The sequence below is a fragment of the Pteronotus mesoamericanus genome, unplaced genomic scaffold (assembly GCF_021234165.1).
Source record: "Pteronotus mesoamericanus isolate MK-2021 breed Mesoamerican mustached bat unplaced genomic scaffold, CSHL_Meso_final scaffold_99, whole genome shotgun sequence".
NCBI classification, from domain to species: Eukaryota; Metazoa; Chordata; class Mammalia; order Chiroptera; family Mormoopidae; genus Pteronotus; species Pteronotus mesoamericanus.
Genome location: NW_026555330.1, coordinates 8257589 through 8269990, shown reverse-complemented (window position 1 = coordinate 8269990; position 12402 = coordinate 8257589). Strand labels below are relative to the sequence as shown.

Genomic DNA, 12402 nt, shown 5'->3' with positions numbered 1-12402 from the left:
AAGAAAAAAAAAAAGCAATTAAAATGTGGGTGCATCATCAATACAAATACTAAAAAATAAACAAAAATAATAGCCAAAAAAAAAAAAAAGAAACTATGAAGGAGGAAGATTTTTTTTTTCCTTAAGAAAGCAGTTTTCAATAATCATGGTATGTGTCATTTGTTTCCTAGAAAGCAGATAAAATAAACTATTCTTAGTTCATCTACATGTATACCTTTGCTGACAGCAGAAAAGAAAGTGACATGAAAGCCGTTACTAATGTGCTAAGGGGAGACTGTGACCACCAGTCATTTCATGCTGCTGCAAATACTTTTATCCAAAACCCGAAGGCAGAAACAGGCAATCACACCTCTATAGCACTTGACTGAATTACAAACAAGCCAGGGTCTGCAGTTGGAAAACTAGTTTCCGATGTTACAAAATAAAGATCATCTTGAGCATTTCGTTTGGGACCGTGTGTGGAGGTACAGCTTTGCCCCCACTGACGCCGCGTGGTTTCTACCCATATTCTGCAGCGTACAAAAAAGGAGCTGAATTGTGTTTATAAGGGGACATGTCAAGAAACAGAGTAATCTGTGAAAGGTTAGAGATGGATGTCTTATTTTGTTTTTAAAAGTTTTTGAAGAAGTTGAAGCCTCAGAAGTGACAGTGATAACTCAGGAAACGAGACTAATTAAAGCCCCACAGAGCAAAAGCTTCATTGGGAGAGATGACGATGAGGAATTTGGAATTTGTCTCATTTTTTGTTTGCTCCTTTATTCTTTCCGGAAATGCTCACTGTGTGCTGTCACACTCCAGACCCTCAGTTCAAAGATAGTGTTACTGTGTTTTATTATAATTTGAGGTTTCTTTCTGCTCTCATCTCTATTTCTTACAACCTAGAAAATAAACTGAGATATTAGATTTAGCAACTTAGCTCAATTTGTAATAAAATGTATAATATTGAAAACCCTACATTCTAAATGCTTAATCTACTTAAATTTAAAATATTGAACAAATGATTTGATATTTGCAAACAAGTTATATATTGGTATTTCATAAATTTACTATATTTGAGGGAACAATATCCCAATATGTTCTCTATTTCAAAATCTCAAGGAAAGAATCTCAACTCATACCATTTTCCAGATTTCCTATACAATGAGGGTTGCTAAAAACTGAAGGAGAAGCCAGCTGTCTTCTCTTGACGATTTTTTAAAAATAGAAAAGGTTCCAATTAGCCCTACGATGTCCCATCTCAAGGCAGGGAAGGCTAGTGTTGGGGTCTGTCTGTTTTAACCCCTGGAAGTGTCTGTCTGGAAAGTGCTTCTGAGACAAGCATAGTGGAATCGCCACACCAAGCGGGACACAGAGAAGGAATGTGAACCAGGTCAGATGTTCAACACTCTCATGGGATCAGTCACGTATTTCAGGGTCTGTCTGGAAAACTGACTACAATAAGGAAGGCCCTTAACTGGTAGACTAGATCTCCCAATCAGCTGCTGCCATTGCAGGCCTGCACAGGTAGGGTCCCCACAGGACTCCAATGAAACAAAAAGACTGGGCTCCCCTGGGCCAGAGTTCCAGAAACTAGGACACCTAAGCCTTATTTTTAGCTTTTTTTAAAGTTGCTTATAATTAGATCTGGGATGGATTATTCCACTGCAACATACCATTAGAAGGCTAAAAATTTTAAATTTTACTTATATATTAAAAAAAACTGTTCCCTTTTGGGCGCCCTGTGACCATTCACTCCTTCCTATTTCTCTCCCCCCGCCCCACCTGCACCCCCTGCCCAGGGTAAGAAAATGTCCGTGTGCACCAACAATGTCACTGACCTCCGGGTTCCTGAGGATGAGTCAGAGTTCTCCAAATCCATCACAGCCTACGTCTGCCAGGTGCTCATCATTCCCCCAGAGGTGACAGGCTACAAGGCTGGCGTGTCCTTGCAGCCTGTCAGCCTCGCCGATCAACTCATCGGTGAGTGACCTGGCCGCTCCAGTCTGGGCGAGTATGCGTGCGGGGATGCGAGAGTGGGGCCGCTGGGCTCTGAGGTGAGGGGTCCCAAAGGAGGCGCCCAGCTGCCTGGCCTGCTTTCCCCTCCACCCTGGGGTATCAAGTGCCCGGGGACCTCTGGCAAACCTGCGGCTCGCCCTTTCAGGAGCCGCGAGGGCATGTGACGAGGTGAAGGGAGGTTGGATACGGACAGGTGCTAAAAGAGCTGAAGTCGTTGCCAGCCAGCGCTACTAGTGAGAACTAATTAGGACCTCTGATTTGGCAGGGGTGACGACAGATATGACTCTGGATGGCATCGCCTCCCCAGCTGAACTCTTCCCCCCGGAGCCCTCGGGAATACCGGACGTGATCTTCTTTTACAGGTGAAGGTGTGAGGCCAGGCCGATGCAAGTGAAACTCGGGGCTCCTCACAATTTCTGCTGCACCCCCGTTCTTTAGCTCTTAGTATTTATGAAGCCAGAACATGTCCAAGGTCTAGCAGGTCTGCCCAGCAATGATAGCTGAAGGCTGAGGGGTCCCTGATCCCAGCTTCTTGGGTGTTCCTGGGGCAGGTCTGCAGTGGAGGCAGGGAGAACTGTGGGGCGATCTGCAGGCTTCTCTTTCCTCCGAAGGACACTCCGGTGTTACGCACACGCTCACCTTCTCTAGACCGCTGCACCTCCCCTCGACCGGATCTTCCTCATCCCCACCTCCCCAAGGATAAACCAAGGCCTAGACACTCCTTGTGTGTCGGGCCGTAGCCCAAGTCCTGACTTCCCCAGCAAGGGACCTGTTCCATGTTGACTTCACTTAGTGTCTCTCCAATGGCACAAGCGAGAGACTTATTCCCTCATGGGGGCTGGCTTCCACCGCAGGTCCAACGAGGTGACCCAGTCCTGCAGTTCTGGGAGATCTACCACCATCCGAGTCAGGTGCAGTCCGCTGAAACCTGCCCCTGGGAGCCTGTCACTGCCCAGGTAAAGGGATTACACAGTCACCCCTCCTTGGACTTGCTCCATCCCAGGAGCCAAGGATTACTGAAAAAGTGCGCGCGAGAGAACAGTCTTGAGTTTCACTATTGGGCCCTTGGGGATATGGTCATGCTCCAAACCCTCAATCTCCATGTCAAGAATGGGGCAGAAGGAAGAGTCAAAGCTGCCATCACATTCCCAGACTGTTATGGGGGCCGCTGCATAGCAGCGCAGCTGGCTGAGAGACGGATGTGACGCATCTCCTCCCCAGGGGGCCTTTTTCCTTTTTTATAACATGGGAATACTAATAACTTCCCTCAGGGGGTTCTTGTGAGATTTAAAAGAGACAATGAGACTTGAGGACACCTCATGATGCTTGGCGTGCGCCTGCTATAATCAGGATTAATAAAGGTTTAGGGAATCCAAGAAATGTCTCCACAGCTGAAAGTTCCAATTCTGAGTTTAACAGCTGAGTGCAGCAAATTGAGAATTTCCAAACTTACCTGATCACAGCACCCCTCCACCCCCTCCCTTTTGTCCACATAGCACCAATTAACATCTCAAGGGGGCACTAATGCCTCCAGGAAGGTGGTTTAGGAAATGCTTCTCCTAAACAAGTGACCAGGAAGATAGGGGGCAAAGCAGGACATTGGACTCAGTAGTGTGAGACCACTCTTCTTGATGTCACCATCACAGGAAAGGAAATAATAGATAACCCATGACCTAATGTCCATTCTTTAACCCCACCACCAGGAAGCGGCATCAAAGTGACCTCTGCAAAATGTCGCAGGTCCACGGGGAGAACAGGAGCCTCTGGGGGTTGGCTGGGGCAGCGTGCTAGAGCCTAAACGCCCTGTGTTGGCGCTCCTCGGATGTCGGCAGAAACAAACGTGGGGTGCAGAACCCGGTGGAGGCTGGGAATGCCGCTTGCCCTCAGGGAAATTAGCGCACGAAACTGAATTAAGGACTCGCTGGAAGGATGCTGGTGGAGGAGCTAACAGTTTGTCAGGGAGAGGATGGATGAGGCTATGAGGTGAAAGGACTCCAAGCAGATCTTCCCCGCCTGTCCAGCGAGTGAGCTGAAGTCTCCTTTTCGCTGTCTAGCACGTGCTCCGGTGGGACCTGTGATGGCTGCAACTTTCACTTCCTGTGGGAGAGTGCGGCTGCTTGCCCGCTCTGCTCGGCCGCCGACTACCATGCTATCATCAGCAGCTGCGTGGCTGGGGTCCAGGTAGGTTTCTCTGCTTGGAGACTTCCCAGGAGAGAAGGGAAAGTGACATGCGAGTCCCTTGTTTTTCTCCCCAACAGAAAACTACCTACGTGTGGCGAGAACCGAAGCTATGCATGAATGGCATTTCCCTGCCTGAACCGAGAGTCACCATCTGCAAAACAATAGATTTCTGGCTGAAAGTGGGCATCTCTGCGGGCACCTGTACTGCCATCCTGCTCACCGTCTTGACCTGCTACTTTTGGAAAAAGAATCAAAAGTACATGATGATGGGGCGTTGGAGCTTGGGGGTGGACAGGGTTGCATCACTGAGCCGGATCATCTGAGAGGGTACATTCATTGGGCTTTTTTCTGGAGCTGACCACAGACCCTGTGACTCTGGTCAGAGACTTGCTGAGTTACTTACAGCGTATGCGTTGGTTGTCCTGACTCCTGAACAGGGACGGTACCACATGGCCGTCTACAAATGGCTGTTAGGTTCTCGAAAGGAAAGCAAAGAGTATCCTTAATTTGTTATTAATAATAAAAAAGAGTTTGATGCCAATATTTATATTAAGCTTTGAAATCAAAGAAACAGCCAGCTTGAAGGAAGAAAGATCGCTGACCGGGGATCCAGGGTTGCCTAGCTATGTGCCCAGCCCCACAGCGCTTCGCTGGCTCGGGGTTCCTTACCCATGGTCTGGGAATGTCTGTCTAGAGCCTACCTTCTCTCCCTTCCTCCGCCTACTCTACATTTCGGGGTCTTGTTTTTCTCATCCCTGTTTCACAGACTAGAGTACAAGTACTCCAAGCTGGTGATGAACGCTTCCCTTAAGGACTATGACCTGCCAGCAGCTGACAGCTGCGCCATCATGGAAGGCGAGGACGTGGAGGATGACCTCATCTTCACCAGCAAGAAGTCCCTCTTTGGGAAGATCAAATCATTTACCTCCAAGGTAGGGAGCTGGCCAGTGCACTGAGGTCAGCCTGGAGGGCCGGAGAAGACACCAGTCCTAGACACTGAATGGCCCCACTTTGCCCCGGGCCCACTGCTTTGCTCCCCAGCTGCTGTGCTATTCTCTCCCCCCACCCTGAAAACCCTGGCTTCCGCCTTCTGTATTTTCACACCAGTCCTCTTTTCCCTGGGGCCCGAGGCTGCTCTTGACCAGGCTCCTTCTCTCCCAACATGCACTCCAGTTGATGAACTGTTTGGGCCTTTTAACTTCCAGAAGGAGTGTTGAACCATCCACGTTGTAAGAATCATTTCCCCCCTTTTTTTCTTTTGGAGGGAGGGGAAGAGGTGATGTCTAGGATCAACTTCAGATAGAAGTGAGGCTCTCCTCTGGCCAGTGGGGGGTGCTGGCCCCCAGATGTTTGGCCCCGGTCCCTTGGGGGCTGAGTCATGACTAAGTCTGAGCTGTTCAGCACTGAGCAATTCTGAGCGGGGAGCGTTGGCTTTGCGTGGGTGGCTGAGTGAGTCTGAAGCTCGTAAATGCCAGACAGACAGCACTGTCGCTGGGCGTGAGGCCAGCAGCGCGCATCCCCGCACCTCCTCCAGGGCCACAGGCCTCTACAGCCCCCCTCGGCCAACACCCACACCTCACCGGTGCCCTGAACCAACTCATCCGAACGGGCGTGGGCAGGGAGGGTGCAAGCAGAAGCGGAGGACAGGAGGGACAGTGAGGAAAGAAAGGAGGTGGGTGTTGAGACGGCCGGCTCTCATTCCCTCTGTGCTGACCTACCGGGGCGACTCCCTTGGCCTTCTCAGATCTTGATGTTTTTTAAACTGATGGGAGAGCAATTTACCCTGGGACCCTTGAGTCCTTCTGGAGTTTCAGCAAAGGTGCAAAGCCGAGGGTTTTAAAGATTTTCCTTATCCTCTGGCTGACAGCAGGGAGCAAGAAGAATAGAGGGTATCTTATCTCTATGTTTCCACAAAGCCACTGAACGCGGGAATTCCATAAGGGTTCCTTCTGTCACCTATTTTCCATTTCTCTCCTTTGTTCCCCAAACGTGCCCCTGTGCAGCAGCCAGCTCCTGTCACCATCTCTCTTTCAGAGGACTCCTGATGGGTTTGACTCGGTGCCACTGAAGACATCCTCAGGGGGCCCCGACGTGGACCTGTGAGAGGCGCGGCCCTGCCCCTCCCTCGGCACACCACCTTGCAAGCCTGTGGAGTTTTGGGTGCCAGCTTCCTGCAACACCCACTGCTGGGAATCTCTTCATTGTGGCCTTATCAGAAGAAGTGTGAATTTTAGATCTTTTGTTTTTTTATAGAATACCCAAATCCTCCTTTCTGCTTGCCTCAAACCTGCCAAATATACCCACACTTTGTTTGTATATCACTTCCTTGCTTGCTTTTTCCCAAAATGGTCCAGCTGCCAGAGCTCTTCATCTGCTCATAATTCTTATAGCCTTGGAATGAAAAGACTTCTCTCTTCTTAAGTACAGAAACCGAAGAAGATTCCTCTGCCCTCTTATTTAAGGGCAGGAGCAGCTGGGAGTTTCCCTGATCGCATGCCCTCAGCTCGTGCTGTCTTTAGGAGAGAGGCTGGTGACGAGGGTGCTGGTGTCCCTGATGGACCGTCTTCGTGGTCGCCTGGATTCATATCTCTTGGATCCACAGCTCAGACTGAGTGTAGTGGACAGGCTGAGGGCCCAGGGGGGTGAGGCCTGGGTACGAAGAGGCTTGATGAGCACAGACAGAGGCAATAAGGAAGGTTTTGTTTTGTTCTTTAAACTAGATACTTAATTCTCTTTTCTTAAGTAAAAGACAAATATTCTCACTGGAGCCAAAGGAAAAAGTTCACTGAGAAAATGCCCAAAGCCCTAGTGGATCTACTCTCCCCATGGGAAAAAAAAAAAAAAAAAAAAAAAAAAAGGATCTCTCACTATCTCTCCATGACCCTAAAGATAACTAGGTAAGCCCCAAACCCAGATGTTTTTATTTCGCTTTACCCACAAAGATGACAAACCCTGCCCGTGGGGACAATTCCCCATCCTTGGGTGCCCCATTCCTAGAGGCTTGGGCCATATCATGCAACAGGGGTATCATATTTTGAAGGAACACAAGGAGGCCACATATTTAATGGGGCCACACTGAGGGACCCAGCCCACAGTGGAAGGGACCTGAGGTGGCAATGTCTGCTTACAAGCTGACTCTCCCACTTCGCCACAGAATAAACAACTTCAAGGCAGGCCAGAAAGGGAACTGACTCCTAGGCCCAAACCCCAGTGAAAGAGCCAGGTCAGTCTTTGAGGAGGAAACTGCGAGGGGAGCTGAACGAGGCGTTCACCAAGCTGGCACACGTCATGCGTCCAAGCCCCTGTCCTTCCCTTTTTCCTGTTCTTTTTCTTCGTGTGCCGAAAAGCGAAACAGACTTCTGACCCCACTTTCGGGCAGCGTCCCTTTAGAAAGGTGAGTAAAGCAAGTACCCTCCGTGTCCTTTTCTCCACTTTTATACCGACTATAATCGATGAACTTTAACTAGAATGGCAAAACCAGAGCGAATGAGTTTAAATTTCCCTTTTGTGCCTACTACTGACAATTCTGCCACTCTATCAGGCAAGGATGACCATCCCTTGGTCAAGGGCCCAGGTGCCCATGGCTTGTGCCCATCTCCTTTCTTGAGTGGCCATTGGTGACCAGATGGAAGGTAGAGAACGAAGAGGACATTTCTAAGTGGTTTGCCTGCCACAAAATGGTTGGCTGGTCTTATTAGCCATTGCTGTCCCAGAAATGGTCTTATCACAGGGTGAGAACTGAAACCCTGCTGGGACTTTGGGCCAGCAGCAGCATTACTGAAGGCAGGCCGTCCCTTTGATTCAAAAAATCTAGAAGTATCTCTTTGGGTACCCAAATTCTCCCTCCCCTTGTGGGAGCCAGGCTCTCGGACACGGTGGCGATGCCGGAACTTCTCCAAAAGGATGCAGACAGCCAGCTCCTGAGCTCTGGCCCCAGCTTTTCTGCAGCCTCAGCAACACCCTGGGTGTCTGCCTGCCCGATGAATAACTTGCTATTGTGACAAAGGCCACTGACCAGCCTTAGACTATTCTAGAAGCAGTAGGGAAAGTACATAACCCTGTTGACTTCTTTATTCTGACATCTTGAAACTGAGTACCCCCAGACTCAATCCTGGGGGTAACGATTTAGTCACAAGGCTTTAAATACCGCCCTTTTTCCTGTCCCTTCATGTACTGACTCCTGTGGATCTTCCCTGTGTCCTGCAGGAGCTCCTGAGTCCTGCTACTCAGTTACCTGTTGCTCTCCTGGCAACTTAGACCATGTTAGATATTTTTTAATAGCTCTTTTAAGCCGTAGTTCAAATACCATATAATTCCCTCAATTAAAATATACAATTCAATAGATTTCAGTATACACACAGAGGTGTGTCTCCATCACCAGTCAGCTTGAGAACAGACATGTCAGATGGTACGTGGGAAAAGCCTTCTGCCCTTACGCTACGGCTGCAGTGGTTTGCACAGGCTATCGGGGGAGGGAGTGTGGGGCCAGGGGAGGGAATATTTAAACTCCATTTAGTTATCTAAAGTCTTAGGACCCACAAGTAACTCTCATCACGTAGATGTCACCTGCATTTGGCTGGGAGTACAAATGAAGATTGTAGCATATTCAAGGACCAGGGGATTTCTTATGCCAACAAAACCTTTTTTTTTTTTTTTTTTTTTTTTGGTCTGACTCTACATTAAAGATAAGACTGACTATATTTATACAACAGAGACTTTGTAATGAATTTTTTCAGCTTTGTGAAACCAAATTTTTGTCTCATCAAGACTGGTTGGATTTCCTTTTTTTACTCTATATTCCTAGAGTTTGTAGTTTGTTAGGGGATGGGTATTGCATGTCACTTTTTTTCTGTGAAATAAAACCATACCTTTCGAGTTGTTTTTCTTGAACCTGGGTTGGATGGCTGGGTGGGTGGGAAATGGCAAATGTCCTTGAAGCTTAACTGCTGGGGAGGATTCCAGGGGCAACAGAGAAAAGAGCATACTGTGGAGTAACATGGCCCCGGGCTCGCAGCCTCTTCGCGCCTGTCAAGGAATCAGCGACAACCAAAGCCTCAGTTTTCCCAATACGAAATGCAACTGCCGATGCCTCACCTCCCAAGACTAAGGAGGTTCAAACGAGAGAACACATGAAACAGTATCATGGTGGTTCCCTTCCCTCCCAGTTGCGCTTCCTCGCAGGCGGCACTGAGGCTAGCCACGTAACAAAGTGCCCACAAGTACAAGTAAACGTAGCTTGTTCGGGTTCGAGGTGGGTTATGACAGACTAGATGTGGATAGAATCCCAGGCGATGGATGTCAAGAGCCACTTCCCAGGTAGCTGCGTTTTCCTGCATCAGTGTTTTCCCTCATCCTTAATCTCGAAAGAATTCCCTCAGCTGTTGGAGGTGACCCACATCTGTTTTGACTGGGTGGTACCTGAGCTGTACTGATGGTTAACGTTTTAAATATCACCGCTGCTTACAGGGTGATGTCTATAAGCAGGGATGATATTTACCTTCCTCTTAAGAAGGAAAGTAGGCAAGGATGCCATTAGCGCGGCATCGCTGTGTGTCAAGCCGGAACTGAGTGCTTTTCTTTTTTAATTTTTTCACATTTACTTGTACACCTGTTTGTTATCTCATTGACTATGCCTCTATTTTTTAAAAAATATTTTATTTTTAGAGAAAGGGGGAGGGAGGGAGAGGGAGAGAAGCATCAACGGGTGGTTGCCTCTTGTGCGCCCCCTCCTGGGGCCCTGGCTTGTGACCCAGGCATGTTCCCTGACTGGGAATCAAACAGACAAGTCTTTGGTGTGAAGGATGGCACTCAATCCACTGAGCCACACCAGCCAGGACCTGGAATGAGCGCTTCCACAGCACCGCCCACTGAGTTCTCACAACAGCGCTGGAGGCGGGCACTATGCCCATTATAATAGATAAGGAAGCTGCACCTCCAGATTTAGTCAGGTGGCATGTGAGGTCCTGAAGAGCCCATCCTTACACTCTAACCTCTCTGAACTTCTGACTGTCCCTCAGTCATAAGCTGTTTCACATCTCGCTGCCTGGCACATGCCTCTGCTCCTCCTCTTCGGTTTTACCTGACAGACCCCTGCCCCGTCTTCAAAGTCACCTCACTGAAATCTTTTTCTGCTCACCCACTGGGGATACAAGAGGGAAGAAACACTTATATGGGCATAGTGCAGTTAATTTGTATGAATTCAACCATATAGTGTGCAGTGTTTCAATGCATCGAACAAGAAGCAGACATGACCCAGCTTGAAAGTGTGGGGAGGGAATGTGTGAGTGATTTTAAGGGCTTCCCAATCACTGACAAAGAAGTGAAACGCATTGTCAGGTGACCAGGCAAGAAGGTACCCATGACTTGGTCTAAAACTTAAAGATGTTTAATTGATTGAGAATCACAGAGCAACAATGGCTATTGCAGAGATATAGAAGTTGATGGAAGACTGCATATCCAAAACCTTATGGGTAACTGAGCTATTCAAGGTGAGTCTGGAATATAAATAATTTCATTTTAGTGCTGAAATTAACAATCCCACAAAAAGTACAATTCCCTGAATAGTGTGGTAGGATAATTGACATCTTACTCCAATGGTAACAGAGAAAGAGGCAGGATCAAAGCCACCCACTTCCTGGCAGCTTTCCCTGACCCAGGTTATTTTTAAATGGTTCTTCCTTGGTTGCCCAAGGACAGCAGCATCCACTTCTCTTGTTACTGTATCTCTCTGATAGAAGGGAGTGAGAGGCCAAGAACTAGGGGTTGGTTTGTCAGTTCCTCCTAAAACAGTAGGATAAATGCCACTGTACTGTGAAAACCTAGAGCCAGTCTGCGGGGAAGGGTAAAGGGAGTATCAGAGAAGACTTCCCTGGAGGAAGAAGGAATTAGCCAGTTTGGAGGAAAAGGCGAGGGAAAGAGAGTTCCAGGCAGAAGTAGCTTGTACAAAGGCTCAGAGGCAAGGGAGGGGAGCCAGAAGTAGCTCAGAAAGGAGTGAGAGGGAACATGTTAGGGGGCAGATCATGAAGGGCTTTGCGAGCTGTTTGAACGTTCTCCTGAGAGCAACAGGTCATCACTGAAGGCTTCCAGCAGGGGACTGAGAGGTTAGGGCTTGTTTGTTGAACACTGAGAAATCCTATTCCAAATCCGGAACAAAAACAGCAAAGAGGTGCTCAAGGGAGACCAGAGAGAACCCTCCCACACCAGCCAGCTCTGAACTGGGGAACACGCACTGTGGCGGTGGCGTCTGTGGCTGGGTTCTCCACCCTTCTTTCACTTGCTCCCCTCCCCCCCTGCAGGTACTCATTCCTCCCGGGGCTGCCCACCCGTTACCTAGGGCCTCCAAGGCTGTTGCTCACCTCTGATTCTGTTCCCTGAACCTGCATTAAGCCTGCTCTCTGGAAGTCACTCACCCAATGGGGATGTAATAAGCATCTCCCTTGTGTCAGGAACGGCACTAGGCCCTGTGGAGATAAACATTCAGCCTGGCTGGGTAAGCTCAATTGGTCAGAATGTCGTCCCAAAACGCCAGAGTACCAGGCCCGATCTCTGGTCAGGGTGCATACAAGAAGCAACCAGAGAGCGAGGGCTGGTGTGGCTCAGTGGGTTGAGCGCCGGCCTGAGAACCAGAGTCACAGGTTCAATTCCCAGTCAGGGCCTGTGCCTGGGGTGTGGGCCAGGTCCCCAGTTGGGGGTGTGACAGGCAACCACACATCAGTATTTTTCTTCCTGTCTTTCCGTCTCCCTTCCCCTCTCTCTAAAAATAAATAATCTTTTTTTTAAGATTTTATTTATTTTTATTCTTTAGAGGGGGAAGAGAGGAAGAGAGGGAGAGAAATATCAATGTATGGTTGCATTTCACTCACCCTCTGCTGGTTCTAAAGATTCTAAGGCAGAGAGAGTAGGAATCATGAGAGTGGAAGTAACCCTGGGACTAAGAAACGTAGCCACACTCTTGTCTCAAGATGGAGAAAACAGCAGAGGTTCCGGGAGAGGATCCATTCTTAGGACCCAAGCTTGTGAGCCGGAAACTGGCATCTACTGGAGGCGCCAGCTTCCAAGACAGCGACCTCGTTGTCAGGCCTCTGCCTAGCCTGAGGTATGTCCTTTAACGTAAGGAGGGAACTAGGACACTCACCTTCACGGGGTAATGAGAGCCCCACAGAGAGGGGCAGGGCTGGGGAGAGCACGAGAGGGCGACAAGGCCGGAGCTGGGACAGCCCGAGACGC

General features: G+C 48.9%; 1 protein-coding gene across 1 annotated transcript in view; it reads left to right on the top strand.

Moving 5' to 3' along the window:
- ELAPOR1 (endosome-lysosome associated apoptosis and autophagy regulator 1) overlaps nucleotides 1-9021 on the top strand; it is a 61613-nt gene extending 52592 nt beyond the window's left edge. Inside the window, exons 16-22 of the mRNA XM_054565012.1 lie at nucleotides 1779-1959; nucleotides 2261-2357; nucleotides 2850-2951; nucleotides 4050-4176; nucleotides 4254-4432; nucleotides 4943-5108; nucleotides 6211-9021. Coding sequence (XP_054420987.1) covers nucleotides 1779-1959; nucleotides 2261-2357; nucleotides 2850-2951; nucleotides 4050-4176; nucleotides 4254-4432; nucleotides 4943-5108; nucleotides 6211-6279 — 921 coding nt within the window. The 3' untranslated portion in view covers nucleotides 6280-9021. The remainder of the gene's footprint in view (nucleotides 1-1778; nucleotides 1960-2260; nucleotides 2358-2849; nucleotides 2952-4049; nucleotides 4177-4253; nucleotides 4433-4942; nucleotides 5109-6210) is intronic.
- Nucleotides 9022-12402: the final 3381 nt, after the last annotated feature.